This window comes from Rasamsonia emersonii (assembly GCF_000968595.1).
Source record: "Rasamsonia emersonii CBS 393.64 chromosome Unknown ctg1118621759961, whole genome shotgun sequence".
Taxonomy (NCBI): Eukaryota; Fungi; Ascomycota; class Eurotiomycetes; order Eurotiales; family Trichocomaceae; genus Rasamsonia; species Rasamsonia emersonii.
In genome coordinates, this window is record NW_013563326.1 from 14,443 (window position 1) to 34,457 (window position 20,015).

The 20,015-nt window shown below is 50.4% G+C and overlaps 6 protein-coding genes across 6 annotated transcripts; 3 read left to right on the top strand and 3 right to left on the bottom strand.

Moving 5' to 3' along the window:
• Window positions 1-1,446: 1,446 nt before the first annotated feature.
• Window positions 1,447-1,827, bottom strand: T310_0746 (uncharacterized protein; the record flags this gene model as incomplete). Its single annotated transcript, XM_013476378.1, has 2 exons — window positions 1,447-1,677; window positions 1,762-1,827. The coding sequence occupies 2 exons, from the start codon at window positions 1,825-1,827 to the stop codon at window positions 1,447-1,449; spliced, it is 297 nt and encodes a 98-aa protein (XP_013331832.1).
• Window positions 1,828-2,470: 643 nt separating this feature from the next.
• On the top strand, window positions 2,471-3,458 carry T310_0747 (uncharacterized protein; the record flags this gene model as incomplete). Its single annotated transcript, XM_013476379.1, has 4 exons — window positions 2,471-2,540; window positions 2,575-2,582; window positions 2,726-2,981; window positions 3,067-3,458. The coding sequence occupies 4 exons, from the start codon at window positions 2,471-2,473 to the stop codon at window positions 3,456-3,458; spliced, it is 726 nt and encodes a 241-aa protein (XP_013331833.1).
• A 2,279-nt stretch (window positions 3,459-5,737) lies between these two features.
• T310_0748 (Sensor histidine kinase/response regulator) lies at window positions 5,738-10,069 on the top strand (the record flags this gene model as incomplete). Its single annotated transcript, XM_013476380.1, has 1 exon — window positions 5,738-10,069. The coding sequence occupies one exon, from the start codon at window positions 5,738-5,740 to the stop codon at window positions 10,067-10,069; it is 4,332 nt and encodes a 1,443-aa protein (XP_013331834.1).
• Window positions 10,070-10,559: 490 nt separating this feature from the next.
• T310_0749 (uncharacterized protein) lies at window positions 10,560-11,832 on the top strand (the record flags this gene model as incomplete). The annotated part of the gene is made up of 4 exons (XM_013476381.1): window positions 10,560-10,757; window positions 11,261-11,290; window positions 11,400-11,421; window positions 11,654-11,832. The coding sequence occupies 4 exons, from the start codon at window positions 10,560-10,562 to the stop codon at window positions 11,830-11,832; spliced, it is 429 nt and encodes a 142-aa protein (XP_013331835.1).
• Window positions 11,833-12,863: 1,031 nt separating this feature from the next.
• T310_0750 (Glucan 1,3-beta-glucosidase) lies at window positions 12,864-15,489 on the bottom strand (the record flags this gene model as incomplete). Its single annotated transcript, XM_013476382.1, has 3 exons — window positions 12,864-13,305; window positions 13,376-14,388; window positions 14,440-15,489. The coding sequence occupies 3 exons, from the start codon at window positions 15,487-15,489 to the stop codon at window positions 12,864-12,866; spliced, it is 2,505 nt and encodes an 834-aa protein (XP_013331836.1).
• A 1,701-nt stretch (window positions 15,490-17,190) lies between these two features.
• T310_0751 (uncharacterized protein) lies at window positions 17,191-20,015 on the bottom strand (the record flags this gene model as incomplete). Its single annotated transcript, XM_013476383.1, has 7 exons — window positions 17,191-17,797; window positions 17,889-18,346; window positions 18,404-18,824; window positions 18,881-18,901; window positions 19,057-19,182; window positions 19,355-19,717; window positions 19,780-20,015. Coding segments are annotated over 7 exons (2,232 nt in total), but the record flags the coding sequence as incomplete, so codon positions are not given.

Below are 20,015 nucleotides of genomic sequence, written 5' to 3' on the forward strand. Positions count from 1 at the left end.
GTAGACGCAGAATCAGACCAGGAAAGAAATGAGAGTTAGTGAAAGACTCCGTATGGTGCTGTTGCGGAAAACGGTCGAGAAGTTGAGATTGAAAAGGAATGTATCAACTCAAGCTGGTACAAGTGCAGTGTATATACATACAGGCTCTGAATATCCCCGCCTGCAGTGATAGGTTAGTGATTAAGATGGCATAAAGTTGAGAATGTAACCTTAAGTCATAATTCAAGTATAAAAATTCTGGTGTTCACTTAGCGCAATTTGATCTTGCGGCCCATTTTCAGGCCATGACTGTACTCCGTACTGTACAGTGCATACAAGAGGATACCCATTAATAGTAGTCGGGTCGAGATTCCTGACTCCGAAGTTGGATACGCGCTATTCTGGATGTGTGTGTACCGCGTCACGTGACTTGCGGGAGTTGAACTTCCTATCCGCAACTCCGGACCGGAGATGATAGCAAAATTGTCCTGTTGGTTGTGACGACCTTCAGATTCTACAGTCCGCTCCTTTAATCAGACAGTTGGCTCGTTGCCGAATTGTCAGTCCACACATTCCCTCTTTTGCAGACTGCTCGTTGTCGACGGAGTCACCACAGCTTTTGCACGCTGAGTGGTCGACCGACCCTCTTCCAAGCGGAATAGTCGAGGCGACGCCTCTCCTCGCTAATTCTTTTTTCTTATCTGCGTTCGCAATTGTTGCACAATGTCGAAGAAAGGTGGGTTTTTATTGAAGCGCCAATTGATATATGATGGCGAGACACCGGCGAACATTGCTCCGTCCTCGTCTCTATTCGTCCTAAAGAGTCTGCAGAGATGCTGACGGACCTTGCAATTACCAGCGAAATCGCGCACCATCGCCGTCCGGCTCATCTCCATGGCCATGACTGGCTACTACCGAACAATGGTCCGACCCCGTAACCACCGTCCGCTCAGCATGCTCAAGTACGATCCCGTTGTGAAGAAAAAGGTCCTCTTCCTCGAAGCGACGAAGGGAGGGAAGCCGAAATAAACTGTTTCATATTACATATTACAACGTGTCTTTGGGAATGGCGTCATTGGTTTTTTTTTGCATGGGGAATTTGAATGCATATACAAGCACCTAGAAAACGGACGGAGCCAGGCTTAGCGAGTTTCACAACTTCAACGAGAAACGGGATTCCGAGAGTGTGATGACGGATTGTCCAGAAACCAAGGAAACCAAGTTTTTCAACGTTCAACATCTACCGCTGCTTGCGTTTCCTCCACGGCAGTATTTTTTTTTTTTTTGTACTTACATGTATATTACGTTACTCGACAGGTCTGCAGACCGGTGATACTATTACGTTGTGCTATATCTTCCCCCGCTCTGCATTCAGCTAGGCGTTGTTTGCAATGGATATCTGAGTGAAATTGTCCTATCGCTCTTGATGTGCCGCATGGCTTAATTCGAAAGTGGCGTTCCTAAGCACTAGGGCAGGATTTTCCTGCTATTTCCAACCCAAGATTGTTGTGTTGGAGCTTGCTTCCAAAATTCCCAGAACACTGTTGCACTATTGTAATACCCAGCTGCTGAAGTATCCCGACTTCCACGACGAAGGACGGCGGAGGGATCCCATAGTCGGGAATTATATTCGACGAGGCGATTTTGTACTGCAACTTCGGAGAGCAGAGTACGGACGTGATAGCCAACGGACACAGGCTGGAGCAGTCAGTTAAGTTGCTCCATTCGTGAGCAGAACAACCGAGAGAAAATATATCTATCAGTGCAGTCAAAGAGATTTACAATGGTGATGTAAGAGGAGCCTGGAGAGGGCATTAGACACCACGGCAATGTCCTGTAATTTGGCATTTTGGTGAAAAGTAGAATACCTTCCTCGAAACACCATAATATTATTGACTGTTGTTTTGAGAAATCATTGACAATGACTGGATGAGGATAGGCAGCACTGCTAAATGATGTCTTAAATCAGGTGCTGCCGGTTCAACCTTAGGGTTTCAACAAGGAATCTATATCCATTGGAAAACTTAGTAGGGGATATAGCAGAATTATAACGAAGAATACACATAGGAAGCTAACCTAGCAAGTAAGTACCTAGGATGGTCAATGCCTAATACGAGAAATATCCTGAATGGTACCTTGTTCGTCTATATTATACAGTCCCAGTCCAACTATTTTTATGCTTCATGCAGACCTATTCTCAAGGCGGGTTAACAACCATAGCTCATAGCTCCCCGTATTATTCTATTAATACGATCGTCACATTCCTTTTTAGTATCCTCGACAATCGACAGCGGCCAGTCCGGACTGGTGATTGGTGGGTGCTGAACCCGGCGCCAACTGCAACAGCGACCGGGTTAACTGGGCGTTGCAATTGGCTGGACGTAGTGTGTCGAGAACCTCATCCCACAGCTGTCACTCCCTCACCTGCATCGTATGCACTTCTCACTGGTTAGAAGGCTTGGGCAGACTGGACGACAAGCCCGTTTAGACCATGTTAACCCAAGATCATCGCTGTATTTTGTCGTCCCTGGCCGCTGGGCACACCCTCTTCCTCATGGGAGGTGTGACAGGCTCGGGTTGTGCTAATATATCTAGATGCCAGAGTATGAGCTTCTCCAGGAGCTGACACTTTTCGTTTCTGATTCATATTTTGTCATCATCTCTGGAGACATTCTGTTGGTTTCAAAATTACAACGGACAGAGACCTACGTAACTTGGGTTTAGTTAAATTTAGTTTTCACTTCAGTTCAATCTACTGCCTTCCCTCATGAAGAACTTTAGGCATTCGTCCCCATGGACGCTATTGCTCTTCTTCAGCACTCTCTCGAGTCTTCTTGCAACATCTTATGCTCAAGACAGCACATCCAGCACTGACTCCGGTGACGTTGCCAGCGAGAATGCGGCCGGTGCCTCTGGACCTGGGTCCAGTATGATTAGTTCCAAGAGTCATGACGTGGTAATAACCCTATCTGTTATTGTTGGGGTTGTTGCCGTTCTTGGAGGTTGGTCACCTCATCTTCCTTGTGAACTGTCTTATGCTGCCATTCCCCGGGTATCAGAAATACTAACGTCTTAACTTGTCTCCAGTGTCATCGGCTATTCTGTTCCTTGTCGCAAAGAAGAGGCAATGGGCAGTCCGAGAAGCGATGCGTCGATCTACTCGACGAGCGGCCAATGCTATCAAATCACCGCTCACACCCAGATTCCCAAAGTCTCCAAGAGATGCCCCTCCCCGGCCGGGCGCGACGAGAATCGAGACAGCTCGATCTGTCCCTTTCAACCCGAGAACCAAGTTTGAGCGTGGCCAGAACGAATCGAAGAAAGAACGGGAGCTCGACTTGGAACGCGGCATCGAACTGGGAGCCACAAAGACCTCAAGCGTCCGGGTGTCAACCAAAGAATCGAATACCTCCAATGATAGCGATGGCAACGAGCCTAAGAGAGGTTGGGGGACGTTCTTTTCATTCGGACGCCATTGATTTCGTCCACTCGTTTTGTTTTGGCCAGATTCCGTGTCAGCTGGTCTGCCGGAATTGTTTTGTGTCGTGACAGTTCATATGACTCCGTTTCATGGATGTTTTCCGTTTTGGGTTTATCTGTCGAGATATCCTCAGAGACCTATTGGATCTTATTCGGGTTCAGGCCGCTATTCATAGCCACTCATCTCCATTCCAGTTATGGTATGTTGCACGTTTATAATTGGTGCTGTAGTTGTATTGGAGGTGCACCCAGCGCTTTGCAAATCTACAGACGTATACCCATCTTTTTACCATATCTTGTTCCTCTTTGTTATACGTCCCTCGTAGTGTAGAGCGACTGTTCCATGTTGCTGTTAACTCACGATGTTCAGACCGATTGGTTTCTGTGTTAATTGCGGAATCGAATATAATGAGCTAGTGGCAGTCTAGCACTCAGGGCATTGTTAGTACTTGATGGATGAGATCTGCAACGATGGATACCTTGGTTTAGTGACAGATCTGTGCCCCCAAAGGCCGCAACTCTAGGCCTAACACCGTACGTGATTAGACCAGTTATATCGCCGGAAATGCAGCGACGATCAGCAGTCGGTATTGATCCCCCTTATCGGGACCATCTCCATACCTAACTTAGGTCCGGCCGATCGATCTTTCTAGTCTTAAGACGCGGCGATGATCGACGCCGGAAGTTTGGAGGATTGTATAGGTCAAAATGTCTGACGTCATCTTGGACGCACTACAGATTGTCAGTGATGTTATACCAGAATCATATACGCCAGCTTACGCGACTGAGGCCATGTTCCTGGCACCTATCAGGAAATTACATCGGAGCAACAGATTCCTTTCTATCTGACCGGTGAAACACTTAAAGCTGATATTGTGTGGTTTCTTTCCACGCCAACATAGGCCGCCAACCGCCACACAGCCGCGTAGGCGTCAAGGCAATAACTCTCTGAGAGAGTGAGCAATCGACCACGGGATTTCGGGCCGTGGGACTGGCGAATCAGGGCTCTGTTTCTATTCTTCCAAATTCGTCTTAGATTAGGTAACAGTAGGAGCTTCCTTTTCTGGAATGTCACTTCACCTTACATGCAGAATGTATGGGCCGTACATGTACAGTACAACCATTATATATCCTAGAGTGATTTCTGAGGCTTGACTTCGTTTTGTCGCTGCTTTGTGACGGCAAAATGCAAACCCTCCCTGCAGTTTCCCAGTGATTTTGCCATTTGCTATATGTTCCTGAGTGCACGTTGGCAAGCGGATAACATTTTCCGCAATTTTGGAACTGAAGCGTCTTTTGTCCCGCTTTCCAACCATCTCAGGCCTGGAATTGGCTGGACAATGAAGTCTCCCCACTTGGGGCCGTATTGAATCTTGATTTTTGGTACGCCCAGTGCCGAATCGGGTGTGTCCAACATCCCTTCTCGAACCTCCTTTGCAGTGCTGACTGTACTGTCTAACTGAGTGCAGGTAGAGATGACTTGTTATCTACGGTGCTTTGCACCCATTTCGAAGAAATTCCCTCGAGATAACAGGTATGGCTGGTTGGGTTTTACATCAGGAACTTCCCCCCGGTAGCTTCAGCTGCCCCATGGTTCCGAAACGCCGTCGATCTGAGTCGTCGTGCACTGGGACAGTTGTCCACATAACTGCAGAAACTTACCTCGGATGTCAGTCTGTCGATTGGACGGGTTGACAGGACCACCCCAGATAAGCTCGTTCTCCTGGCGAATTCGTCCAGTCGACTGCCAGTGCCAGTCCTGTGCAGGAGCCACGAGGGGCTGTTCCAGACCATCCCACGACATCTCTCCTCCTTCTACCATGCTTCTCCCCTACTGCGGTGGAACGTTTTTCTTGACCAGTCGCCTCTATCGATCCCGTTCGCTTTCTTTCCTGCCTGTCTTTCCTACGTCTTCGATGGAGTGGCGCTGCTCTCCCATGGACCCCGTATCTTCTGCGTGATACACACCTCTTCCAGCTCCCTTCTTCCTCCACCAGAAAGTCCACGGATCTTCTTCGAGCCCATCACTTGAAGCAAGAGCGCTCCTATAATGCCCACATTCCGATCTCGCTGCTGAGCTCGTTTCTGGTCTTCAGCTCGGAAGCACTCGTCCGTCTCTTGGTCTCCAGTCGAGTCAATCAGACTATATCTGTCGATTTAGGTATCCTGCCAACAGACAGATGTGCGGCCTCTTATCTGTTGAGTTTCAGTCCTGACAATTTCTTTTTCTTGTTCTGGACTGGCTTTACGTGGATGTACTGCCATCCAGGCTATATAGATGGCGTCGTCTCGTCCTGACAGCAGTGCACCGCCGTCAGGGAGCTCTGCCTCTGACGAAACCTGCAACCAGACACCCAGGGGACATCCAGAACGAGATATTTCTCTGGATCAGCATGGCCCCGCCTCATCCAACACGACGACAGCAGAGACACCAGCATCCGGATCTCTTCCATCCTGGACAGAGAGTTCGAAGCCACAACTACCACACCTCAGTTTCGATACCCCTGACAGGGTGTTCCCTATTCGATCGGTCATTTCCGTTGATCCTGCTGTTTCTAGCAGCCAACATTCGCCGCCGCAGCAGTTCTACCAGTCCCCTGGAGACGCCTTGACCCCAACCGGAGAAGGAATGCGAGAATACACGATTGTTGATGCGGCGACATGGGACCGGCTACAGTCCCAATCAGACGCAGACTTGCAATCGGAAACGTCAGTCGATCTATCTCACCAAGTGGAAGATGTTACGAACCAGCAAGTGATAGTCAACCCTCCCATATCCGTCCCGCCGGCGAAGACGGCTCTGCACTCGGCCGTGGAAAGCATTTCCACTCAGCTGTCCAGTGATGAGAACTCTTTCACCTCGAGCACCGACGGCGGTGTGCCCGTTGGTGGTGGCTCGGATCCTCCGCAAAGCAGCGATGCCTCGGACGGTGACAGCCCTGATGTAGTTGCGACGGGCTTTCAGCATATCGTTACAGAGGACGGTCACGCGGTCGTCACAGGTCCCGAAGGCAAGAATTTCCAATTCTGTGAGGATGAGCCGATTCATACCCCTGGTGCCATCCAGAGCTTTGGTGTCTTACTTGCTCTCCAAGAGTCGGAAGGGAGGCTGGTCGTTCGGTTTGTCAGTGAAAATTCAGCGATTATCCTTGGATATTCACCAAAACAGCTGTTCGCGTTGGACAGTTTCTGTGACATCCTGACGGAGGAACAAGAAGACAATCTCTTGGACCATGTTGACTTCATCCGGGACGAGGCGTGCGATCCTCGGATCTATGGCCCTGAGGTCTTCATCATCTCGATCGCCAATCCTGCCGGGGAGACGAAGAAGTTCTGGTGTGCCATGCATGTCAACGATGCCAACAAAGACCTGATCATTTGTGAGTTTGAATTCGAAGATGACCAACTCCACCCATTGAACGTTTCCGGCCAAACGACCCCCGACACGCCGTCTGACACCATGGGAATTGAACCCACCCCCGAAGAACTGGCCGCCAGTACCGTCAACGTTAGTCGGCCCCTGCGGATGTTGCGCAACGCTCGCAGGCGAAGAGGCGAAGCGGCCGCCATGAAGGTGTTTAATATCTTGTCGCAGATCCAAGAACAGCTTTCAGCCGCTCCGACCCTAGACGTGCTGTTGAACACTGCAATCGGGCTCGTGAAGGAGCTCACCGGCTTTCATCGTGTGATGATTTATCAGTTCGACAGCAGCTGGAATGGAATGGTAGTGGCTGAACTCGTGGATCCCAGAGCCACCAAGGACCTCTACAAAGGCCTCCATTTTCCGGCCTCGGATATTCCGAAACAGGCACGAGAACTCTACAAGATCAACAAGGTTCGGCTGCTCTACAATCGCGATCTGATTACTGCCCGACTCGTATGCAGGACCGTTAAAGACCTCGAGTCACCTCTAGATATGACCCATGCATATCTGCGAGCCATGTCACCTATTCACCTCAAGTATCTCGCCAACATGGATGTCCGAGCCTCCATGTCCATCAGCATCATTGCCTTCAACGAACTGTGGGGTTTAATCTCCTGCCATTCCTACGGCACCTCGGGTATGAGGGTTTCGTTTCCAATTCGAAAGATATGTCGTCTGATTGGCGACACGGTCTCCCGGAACATCGAACGACTGTCGTACACGTCCCGTCTCCAGGCTCGCAAGCTAATTAATACTGTTCCTACGGAGACTAATCCGTCCGGCTACATCATCGCGTCCTCAGACGACCTGCTCAAGCTCTTCGGTGCAGATTATGGTGCGCTGTCTATTCGCGACGAGACCAAGATCCTTGGCCGGCTGGCTCATTCGGAGGAGGTTCTGGCGTTGTTGGAATACCTGAAAATGCGCCAGCTGAATTCCGTTCTTGCGTCCCATGATGTGAGCAAAGACTTCACTGATCTCCGATATCCTCCGGGGTTCAAACACATCGCTGGTTTACTGTATGTCCCGCTCTCTGCCGGTGGTCGTGACTTCATTGTCTTCTTCCGACGGGGTCAGATGACGGAGATCAAGTGGGCAGGCAATCCCTACGAGAAGGAATTCAAAAGGGGCACTTTGGGTTATCTAGAACCGAGAAAAAGCTTCCAGACCTGGCGCGAGACGGTGATGACTCGATCACGAGAGTGGTCTGAGTCTGATGTAGAAACTGCAGCGGTTCTATGCCTCGTCTATGGCAAGTTCATCGAGGTGTGGCGACAGAAGGAGGCGGCCATGCAGAGTACGCAATTGACCAAGTTGCTTATCGCCAACTCGGCCCACGAGGTTCGAACGCCACTCAATGCAATTATAAACTACTTAGAAATCGCCTTGGAGAGCTCTTTGGATTCGGAAACCCGTGAAAACCTCGCCAAGTCGCATTCAGCTTCCAAAAGCCTTATTTATGTCATCAACGATCTGCTTGACCTGACGAATACCGAAAGGGGCCAAAATCTCATCAAAGATGAAACATTTGATCTCTCAGCCACATTCAAAGAAGCGACTGATATGTTTTGCGGTGAAGCGAAGCGCAAAGGCATTTCGTACGATGTCACCGAGTATCCCGGTATCCCAAAGTCAGTTCAAGGAGACCAGCGTCGCGTTCGCCAGGTGATCATGAATATTATTTCCAATGCCATCAAAAACACGACGACCGGTGCAGTTACTGTGGAAATACGGCATTCCCAGGTTCAGCCAGAGCAGCAGGGAAACGTTGATATTGAAATAGCCGTCCACGATACAGGGACCGGCATGTCCCAGGCCACCGTTGACGCCCTATTCCGGGACTTGGAACAGGTCTCTTCGGAAGAGGAGAATTACTACTATGAAGACGGAAATGCTGACGAGATTACAGCCGTCGCAGAGGATGATCAAAAGCGTGTCCTCAGTCTCGGATTAGCCTTGGTGGCCCGGATCGTGAGGAACATGCATGGACAGCTCAGGGTCAAGTCTGAAGAAGGCAAAGGCAGTTGCTTCAAGATATTGCTTAGATTTCCAGTACCTGAAGAGGAGACATCATCCACCTCTGCGCCATCAACACCAGCAACCCCGTCCGTGACTGAGGGGGAGATTCTCTTGGTTGATAGCAATACACGTCAGCGGAGCGGCTCACGAGAGCACAGCTCTGACAGTAGTCGCAGCGGAAAAAGTCACAGAAGTTCACGCAGTGCTAGAAGAGAAGCGGATCGTATAATCAGTGCAATTCAGGAGCCTGTGCCGGTTAGTAGGACGACGAGCGAGGGATCTGACAGCGGTGCGAGTAAAACAGCAAGGACTGGTCCCGTCCTAGCCACCAAGGCATCTTCTACAACTTCCTCTCAAGCCGGAGCGAATAGAGCAAACCAGTCTAGTCTTCGTTTACCCGGTCAAGAGACTGTTACAGATTCGGGGATACCACTGAGCGCCGTCCGGGTTGACGAGGCTGACGTGGAAAGGCCAACATCACAGCCGGTGCAGTCTGATCGGGGCAGGTCCAGATCCGACGCAGTAGTTTCGGAGGAATCAAGAAAGACCGTCGCCTCTCCAACAGGCCGGGATATATCTCCTGTCCATTGCCTCCATATACTAGTGGCTGAGGATGACCCGGTCAATAGCAAGATTATACAGAAGAGACTGGAAAAGTTCGGTCACTCAGTTCAGTTGACTGTGAATGGAGACGAGTGTGCCATTGCTTATCGCGCAGATTCAACATCCTTTGATGCGGTGTTGATGGACATGCAGGTAAGCAGACGACTTCGTGTCTACATACTCCGCGAGAAACTAACCCCAAGACCTAAGATGCCCATTGTCGACGGCATGAACTCGACAAAGATGATTCGGGAGTTTGAGAGCTCGTCGGCGGACGGTACTGGTATACTGTCAGAGAAAGTAAAAGCCTATGGCCGAATTCCGATTTTTGCCGTGTCAGCATCCCTGGTGGAGAAAGACATGCAAAAATACATCGATAGTGGTTTCGATGGATGGATCATGAAACCGATCGACTTCAAACGGGTCAACCTCATTCTGAGTGGACTTCAGGAAGAGGCCACCCGGATCAACACGACTTACAAGCCCGGAATGTGGGAAATAGGTGGCTGGTTTGAACAAGGCACAACTGCCTCGCAAACCGAGATCACTCAGACTGCATCTTGATTCAAATCTGGATACGAAGAAGTTTCTTTTTTCTCTTCTTGGGTGGCTGGACCAGCCTTACTTAACTTCTTGAAAGCATTCCCCCTTTCACCTATAGTTAGACTTTCTTTTCTTTCTCACTTACTCTCTTGCATAATTCTCATTTATGATGATGGGATATATTGTTTGTGACGACTTTACGCTGGGTAGCATCTTGCATAGAGCAGCATGATTTGTTTGCGGTTTGTTTTGTCGTTGGGCGCAATCGGAATGGATGCAAGCATAGATAGGGAATCTCTCTCCCTCTCTCTCTTTTTTTCTCCGATTCTCTCTCCATCACCAGACTTCTTTTGGATTTTATTTCATTTCAAATGATACAAAAGGGCAGTTTTCTATACATGTATTGAGAGACTTTGCTATTCATCCACGAAGGCGTTCGTTCGCTTACTGGCTTATCCTACCTACAGAAGCTCAGTGACTTTGGAAAACACCAAACGACTGCAAATATACAATGTCTGCTTGTGCAGTACACATATATCAAACGGTGCTGACATTTAGGACACTGTCACTACTCAGCACTTCGAGATCCTACACATCAGTAATACCTCGTCAAGCTATCCTAGGAGTGCAACAATGCCTGAGCGAGGCGACTATCTACTCGCATTCTTTAGCTTTAGCTTTATTGTCCGACTTCACTCACGTTCATGCAGTATGAGTAGTAATCAGAGAAACAACCAATGGTTCCACTCCTAGGAGAAAGCTTCCAATTAGATTATCACACAATATTGTAGCTAAGCTCGATGTCGTGATTTCTGCGATGTCTTGTCTCTGTATCGATAGTCATACATATATTGAGAAGGTGAAGATTGAATCCAAATCCAGCACGTGGCTGACAGCTGACTGACTCCACACTTTCCTTCCTTCCTAACTGGGAAATACGTCACGCGACCGACATACGGAGTACTCTGTATCTGTCTTCTTTCTCCCCGCAGCAGACAGACAGACCAGACATTCTTCTCCCCATCGCAAAGATTCTGCCTTTGCTGTCAACGAGTGAGGATCCGGACGACAAACAAGAAAAGCACCGGCGTCACTGTTAATTAAACTCTTTCTTAACTCGCCTTATCTTATCAGACATAGTGAACTGGATCAGGTGGACTTGGGTACTCGAACGAAGTATTAGAATCTATTCAATTCTAGACTAGAGTCTAGACTGACTCAGCTGCATTGCATCTTGTAAAGGTGTGTCTCTGTCTGTCTGTCTGTCAGGTTATAATAGGTACTGGTACAGTAGAGTACAGTAAAGTACCCTAACTTTTGTACTCCGTAACCTACCTACCTACCTACCTAGGTACCTAACCTAGGTACCTACGGTAGGTACTTACCTCCTACTGGCAGACAAACCAACCAACCAATCAACCTCCGCAGATGGATTGACGGACGGAAGGACGGACGTCATCGTTTGATATGCCTGTCGCGTGCGATATATCTAACAGTTGGTCACTCAATCATCAATCATCAATCATCGATCATTGATCATCGATCATGATTCATATACCAGTGCATCCAGACACAATGCCCACATAAATAAATACATATATCTAGGTATCCATCTATCTATCTACTTCATCCGCATGGATTCGATCGAACTGTCTTCTCGGGGCGAGACACAGAGACAGACGCAGACGCAGACGCAGACGCAGCCGGAGAATTCACAATCACAGGAACAAGCGCAGGAGCAAAGACAGCCAACACCCCCAAAACAACAACATGGACGACATTGACAACTCGAGCGATTCGAACAACCATGTCAACCATCCACTTCGTGCGCGCCTGGTGGGCAGCCAACATCCGGCCCGTGGTCACGGTGGAGGAGGGCTCGCAGACGCAGCGGGATTATTTGTGTGAGATGTGCCTTTCCCTCGTCCTAAACAAATATTTAGCCATCTGGAAGTTAGATCTAATCTTGCTCCGCTCTGCGGGGTTCTGGTTGATTCCAGCACTAGAACGCACCTACCTCTCCTACATCCGCACGTCCAACGCAATAGTCACATTCGCCGTGCTTACAACACAGCTATTCATCGTCCGGTCACGGGCTGGTCGTCGCCATGGTCATGGTCATTGCCATGATCCTCATTTGAAAAAAAGCAAGCGCTGCACAGCAATAACGGCCGGGAAATCGCTCGCTTGTATCTCGATCGTCGTGGCCATCATCACCGTGCTGGCGGGTACGAGGCGGTATTTCCGACAGCAGGAGATGATTCTTCGGCGAGGGAGGTTTCCTGCTCGAGGATTGGATTTGATGTTGTTGATTTGGTTGTATGCCGTTGTGAGTTTTTCCTTCTTTCTTCTTCTATCTAGAGAGATAGAGAGTCGAGCTGTAGCTCGAGTTTTTCTATTTTTTTTTCTTCCTTTTGTAGTTTTCTTTTATACGAGAAGATGATAGAGCTAAAAAGTACTTGTTACAGATCTGCGTGTTGTCGTTTGTGCTGGTGATTATCTTTGGATGATTAGACGATGAAATGATGGATGGTCAACATTTATTTACGAATTCATTTCGCAGGTATATGATACGGTATGATGCGATGTTAGATGATATATAGACTCCAGACAAAGTGACTATTAATAGAATCATCTAATCCATACTCCTTGCCAGTCATTCCCATTAATGCTTCCTTGAGATCATTAGAGTCAGTCATAACTGTTCTGTGTACATAAAAAGAGGAATCCGAACAAGTGAGTCGACAAACAACGCCTTAAATGCAACCCCAATACATCAATGCTAATGCTAGTGCAATGCAATGCAAGCATCATGCTAATAATACTCCGGAAGGCTGCCAAAATCCGGAATCGCATCTCCACACTTAAACGACGGCTCATACGCCAGCTTGGGCATGAACCCGTTCGCCCGCGCCTGCTTGTAGCTCCACTGCGGCGCCGACTCTGTCTGCCACGTCCAGTAGAACCAGCCGTACGCCGTCTCGTACACCGACATCTGCGACTCGGCGTACGTCTGCAGGAACCGCTTGTAGTCGTCCGAATACGTCGACGGGTCCGCGTTGGCTTCCGTGCAGCTGCACGGCGTCTTGTCGTCGCTGTTCCCCGTCGCTGTTGGACAGTCGGGCGTCAGCACGTCCGTCGACGAGTTGCCTGTGTTGTACGTGCCCATCCACCGCGTGCCCTGCCCGACGTCGTTCAGGTACTGCGCGCAGTCCGTGTCGGCCTGGGAGAACTCGCCGCATATGGTTGGGCCCCATCTGTTCAGTCAGCATTCCCACCAACTCAAGAGAATAACGACGATTAAAAAAAAAAAACGTTCGTTCTTACCCCTCCGTTGGGCTGTTCACTGTCGCTATCATCGGCTTCCAGTCATTGCAGGTCAAGTTAATCTTGGCTTGATGCGTAAGACAGATCTCGGCCGTGTTGAAGATGGTGTACTGGTGCGTGTCCAGCAGCATATTCGGAGGTCCGTTCTTCAGCATGTACTTCCACTTGCTCAGGTTCAGGAAGCCGTCCCCGAAAGCGATCATCGCCGTGATGCCGTTCCTCTGCACCAGCTCCGTCGCCGCCGTCGTCCAGTTGAGCACGCTTTCGATCGGCAGGGAGAGCATCTTGGGTTCGTTACAGAGACCGTAGATGGTCACGATGTTTTTGTACCGCGGCTGTGCAAAGAATTGAGAGAGCTGGTCGTGGATTTCGAGCGATCGCTGCGCGTTCAGCTCGCCATCCGTGCCATTCAACCAGCCAATAGGCCCCTGTCTGCCACTGTGGTTCCAGCCGTTCTGACTGCCAGGAATACCGTGCAGGTCAAGATTCACCCGCAAGCCGTATTTCCGACAGTATTCGATCGCCCGGAGAAGATATCTCCACGATATCTGTGGGACGTAAGGGTCGCCGTCGTACGTTTTGACCGCCCAGTACGAATATTGGATCCGGACATGATCAAGGCCTGCTGCCTGCATCTCTGCAAAGTCCTCCTCACTGATGAAGGTGGCGTAGTGTTTCTCAATGACGGAAGCTGCCGACGACCCCAGCTTCTGGGATAGCGTCCACTCGTCAACGACGCCATCCGTGAGTGGGTATCTGGAGAAAAAGGACGGCGTGATGAATGGTTCTATCGACAACCATCCCCCCAGATTGACGCCACGGATCGGCTGAGTCCCATAGGAAAAGTTTTGGTTCAAAGGCGGAACGTGAGGATTTGGTCGAGCAGAGTCGTCCCACGTGGAATTCAGGCCCATTATAGGGAGACCGCCCACGGTCTCGTTTGTATATGTTAGGTTGAAATCCCTCGTGTCCAACCAGGTGAACGGGTCAAAGTACGTCCCCTTTGCTGACGGCTGAAAGATATCAGCTATACCGTTCCATAAAGTTTGTAAACAGGTACTTACTGGAATGCTATTTGGATCGACATTTGCCAAGCTCGCAGTGAGATTGGTTTGAGAGCTGGAGGAGCTAGGATCAGAGTTGGCAGCTGTGCTTTTCTTCTTCGAGACGACAACGGCCACAGGAATGACGATGATAAGCACCAAAGCCAGCACTCCTATGCCTATCCATAGCCGTTTCTTTTTCTTCGTGGCGTTTGCGTCGTCTCCATCCCCGCCTCCCCAGCTGAAGACCGAGCCACCCCCTCCTCGTCGCCCTACCTTCAATCGAGGACCCTCACCCTCCTCCATCACGGCACCTGACACAAGACGCCGTTTCTGGGAACGACGAGGAGTCTCGGTTTCGTCTTCATCGTATCCCGGAGCCTTCTCATTCAGCGCCTCCCGTCGCCGCTGGCGCCTTTTCTCGTATCGCAGATCCTCGTCCGCACTCTCCTGCTCTCGTCTCTTCTCCCTCTCATACTGCATATTCAGCTTGGCCAGCGCATCTGCACTGAGGAGCTGAGACGCGCTGTTTGCAGAGTCCGTGCTGGCGTGCTTCTCCGCGGCGCGCTCACGTTCTCGTTCTCTCCGACGCTGTTGTCTCCGCAATTCCCTCTCTCTGTCGTAATCGTCTCCATCTCTGTTGCGATGTCTTCGCTCTCTCATCATGGCAGCTCCTCTCGTAGGACTCCCGTCTGCGCCTCGACTATCCCCTCTTCTCCTGTGACCCTCGCGATCACTCCTCTTCTTGGGTGACGTGGCAGGAGACTCCTTCGCTTTCGACCTGTCTATCCTCGTCCTCTCGTCGCGAGGCCTCGAGCGTCTCGTCCGGCCGTAGTAGTCGACCATGGGATCGTCTTCCTCCCCGTATTCATTCTCGTCAACATCATATTCGTGGTATCCGTGAAACTCGTAACCTCGTGACTGTCCCCGCGAGTGGCGGGAACGGTGTCTGCGGTAGTGGTGATCTGCATCATAATCGTCGACGTCGTCTGCATCATCGTAGTGTCGACGACGGGTGTATTCACGGTCGCGATCGCGATGTCGCTCACGACTGCGAGAATGGCTCGGCATGTAATCTATCTCACTTGATCCAATAATAGCCTGTCCGATCTCTCTCCACGCTGTCAATTAGCTGGCAGGGACTGCACTATGAGCGACGCAATCTAATTTAAAAAAAAAAGGAACAAGACAATGTCAGCGCAGTTGTAATCAAAAGAAAAAAAAATATCAATTAATAGAGCGGTGTGAATTCCGCCGATATAGCAATGACAATGATAGTGGATTATATTAGGCTAGCGGTAAGGTAGGTCTTCATTATGCAACCGCTTATCTGATAGTGTAAACAAAAAAGGGCCTGTACGCGCGTCCTCAGGCTGAAGAACTAATGCAACTGCACACGCCAGCAGGGCCAGATAAGAACAATAGAGAAAAACTTGATCAAATCCGATCTATCTCCAAGAAGAACGACTTCTTCGCAAGGAACGCTAGGCCGATCGATCGAGCCTCTCTTGATCGTCTGAGACTTGGCCATCGATCTGGGTTTCTGCCATGATGCCAAGGCCAAGGCTTGGCCCCTCGGCGCCAGACATCCGGAGGATCATTTGTCGCTCGTTGCTGAGCAACCAAGGCGGTGAGGGAGGCGGCCAGAATCACACGAAGCATGATAGTGCGATGGGAAGAGAACCATCAGTTGATTAGAATAATAGCGAGAGTTTGATAGCGATCAGATTCCGGGGTTGGTAAATGATTCATGCCATGGAATGTCAAGAGAAGGAATGGAAGCATGCCCAGGAATGCTGGGGTAGCGCTACCAATACCAGTTATTATTAGGCTGACCGGGTCCCGCCCAACAGGAAACTCGGGATTCGACATAATTACAAGTCAAGGATCTATACAATATGCGGGGATAATTACAAAGAGTAGTACAGTGTACAGTACATGCAAAGACAAATCAGAGAAAAAAGATATGGGTATGCAACACCACAGACACGCTGCCGCCATGAAAAAAAAATAACACCGAACCAACAATCATATGGATATGCGAACACTCACTCCATCAACGTTGAACCGGCCTGTTCCCGTTGCGTGAGTTGAGAGATGTCATGTACTGTCGTCAACTCTCGCTTCCAGTCCCCAAGCCCGGTTGGCTAAATCAAGTCGAGCCATAAAATGAGAAAATTATCCATCGTGAGGTGGATGGCCACTCTCTCGAAGCTCCTGTCAGCCAGACATCAAAAGGATAGGAGGAAATTAAAGAACAAGAAAAAAAAAGAGGCGCCAAAGGAAGTTGTTAGCAACTCCCGCATCATTCCGGAATTAAAAGACGCTGTGCACCAAGAGCGGCGAGAGCGATGAAGGTAATGCAATGTGAAAGGAGAATAAACAGTATGACACAGCCCCAGGTAGCCATTCATAAGGCCAATCAGGTGCACTGCATCTCATTTCGAAGGTTTCGTGTGAGCGAAAGCAGGCGAGAAAAGTAATGGCTCATATCGTCAACGTCATCATAGTTAGTTGAAAAAAATTCGCGGCCGATCACCAGAGCCATGACAATCATTCTCCTCTAGATGTGAGGATACCAAATTGCCCATACCAAGGCAGAATTCGGACAGTTGAAGAAACCAGAGCACGGCTGTGACAAGAGGGACTCCCGTCGCGTCGGAAAGGAGCGCAAACCCGACAAGAACAAGATATTGGAGTGCCGTGGGGTCAATCCCAGCGTTGCAAATACAACATTTGCGATAGTGGTTGTAGATTAAATCATCGTGGTGATCAGCTGATAATATGGCGAGCCCCTTCTTTCCCGAGCACGCCTGGCTCCATGGGCTTGGGGCTGCGATCCCGACCCTTCTTCCCTCTGAAGAACGAGAGCATACCACTGTTGGACCCTTTACCCTTGTTGGCGACACCTTCACATGCTTCGGCCGGCAAGGTAGAACTTTGATCCGCCAGCTCGCTCCAACTGCCTGTTTCCTCCAAAACCATCTGAACCCCACCTCCTTTGCTCATCTTGCGCGTCGCTCCTTTCGGACGAGGAGCGTTGGGAAGAGGTGGCAGGGGTCGGTTGTATTGCGGCGCTGATGGAGGAGGTGGCGGAGGGCCTGAGGGCATGGAGGGACGGTGCGGAGGAGATGACGCTGCATTGGAGGGCTGGTCTTCGGACTGGACAGCCTCTCCAATTGGCGAAGCAGCCTCAGACTGGGTCGACCGATCACCATGCTTCTCCGCGTGTTGCGGCGGAGAACCACTGACGGAATTGGGCTGCGACATCTGTCTCGAATGTGTAGAACTCGTGATTGGTAGGCGGTCCTCAGGATTGCTAGATCCAATGTCAGCAGATCGCATGCAGTTTGGACGGGAGGAACTACTCCGCACTGACCTTGAAGCTTGTAGCGCTGCCGCGGCGTTGCTAAGAACGCACTGTCAACAATCCACACCACCGTTAAAATCGGCGAGTCCGTCATACGTACCCATTATTGTAGTTGACCGTGGTATAATCGAATGGCTCAAACATGGTCTCAATGATCCGGTGCAGCTCATCCTCGCGGATCTCTTTGGCCGTGGCATCCTCTCTCAGTTCGGCTCGGGGCTTCTGTCTTCGTGCTCTCGCTTCCAAAGGCGCCTCTTCCAGCAGGAGCTCCTCGAGATCATACGTCGCATCGAAATTGGTCTTGTCGCTAGACGGCGTAAAGATTGGGTTGATCTCTTTCCTCTCCAATTTCTCGAAATCAAGCTCAGCAAAGAAAGGGTGCGAGGTGAATGACTCGAAGCCAATGGCGCCAATTCGCTTTGAGCGGTCTTTTTCCATCAGAGCCGCCATAGCACGCAGGCACGGAACAGATACGGCAGGGTTGGTGACATAATACTTGGGTTGCGCTTTCATGATCGCTTCGCTCAAGGCTTCCTGAGTGCGACCTTCGAACGGCCGCTGGATTGACATCAGCTTTCCGGTCTTCGTCCTTTCCAGTTATGCGACAGAAATTACCCTGTTGTAGATGCACTCGTAAAAGGTCACACCCAGAGACCACCAATCAACCTCGGAGTAGTAGCCACCTCCTTCATATACTTCCGGAGCCAGATAGGCCAAAGTGCCCGATTTGCTTGTCAGGGGTTTCCCGGGCCTGAAGTCGGACGCCACGTTCTGTTGACCATTCGTTAGTTCTGCACAAAAGGCGGTGGGCGGCAGATACGGTGCACTGACAAAATCGGCCAAGTGGACATGTCCTTGAGAGTCCAAAAGGACGTTATCCGGCTTAAGATCCCGATGTACGATGCCCTGAGAATGTATGTATCTCAGTGCACAGCCCAATTCGGCAATCCAGAACCGCACTGCTTCCTCGGTGAAGCATTTCCGCGAGATATGGAATCGCAGATCGCCACCATTCATGAGATCCACAACGATGTAACTGAGGCAATCAGAATCTGGAGATCAGATCTAGAAGCATTGCGGTCGGATACTCACATGTACTCGACATCTTGAAAACTGTATCGCAGGTTACAGAGGAATGGATGATTCAAGTGCTCTAGCATGCGACGTTCGCGAATGATATTCCGGACGCTTTCCGATCGTACCACTGGAGAAAGTATCAGCCGGAGGGAGTCCGCTTAGGGCATGAGTCGGGGAGGTTCGAAACACACCTTCGTCTTTCCGAATGTATTTCAACGCGAACGTGAGACCTGAATCCTTCCTCTCCACTATCCGCACTTTGCCAAACGCGCCCTTTCCAACCACCCGGAGCAGGCGGAAATGATTGAGGTTGACAGCTTCATTTCGAGCACGACAGACGTCAGCAATAAAATGAGACAAGGACCGAATAGAAACCACGAACCTTCATCGGTGAGGGCCACCTGCTTCCCCTGAGAATTTCCCATCTCCTGGGTGTCTAATCGAACCAGAACACTATCGCAGAAAGACGATCCTTTCCCCCGTCATTACCAGACTCGACGATGATGGCGGCTTAGGAAGAATCGATGGTCGTCGCGGACATGAAGCGCGCCAGGGGTATGTGAAGAGACACGGATTCCGCCAAGTTTCGACTGCGAATGTTGAAATCGCAGCGGAGGTTTGGGGATGGACGGGCTCGCACTCGTAGGTGCAAAAACCCGTTGTAGGAAAGCAATTGAGCAATGAAGGGCCTGGCGACAGTCGCAGCGAGCACCCGTTGACCTCCCTAAACCCTTCCGGGTAGGATTGCTTCGACAATGGCCGCTTCGGTGGAGAGAAGATCCGCTTTGCCAGCCAAATCCCCCCCACGGCGATGCCCTGACGGACGGCGACGGTAGGTAAATAAGGGCAGCCCTGTACACCGACCAGAGTCCTATTCCGACAAGGACCTAGGCGCCAACGGCGAGATCGACTACCGAAGCAACCTGGTGAGTCCTGGTGAGGAAAGAAGACGTCGTCGTCCGAAGAACGCCGGCGGCACTGGGGACGGGGATGTGATGGACGCGAGGTTCAGCGGTGGAGACGTCTCCGGAAGCGCGTTTTCAGACGGCAGAAAAGGAGCGGCGGGAAGGATGGGCGGGACTGGCAACGATGGCAGTCCAGCACACCACAGCTTCACGGCAGGTTGGATGGAGTCGAGGAGGGGGGGGGG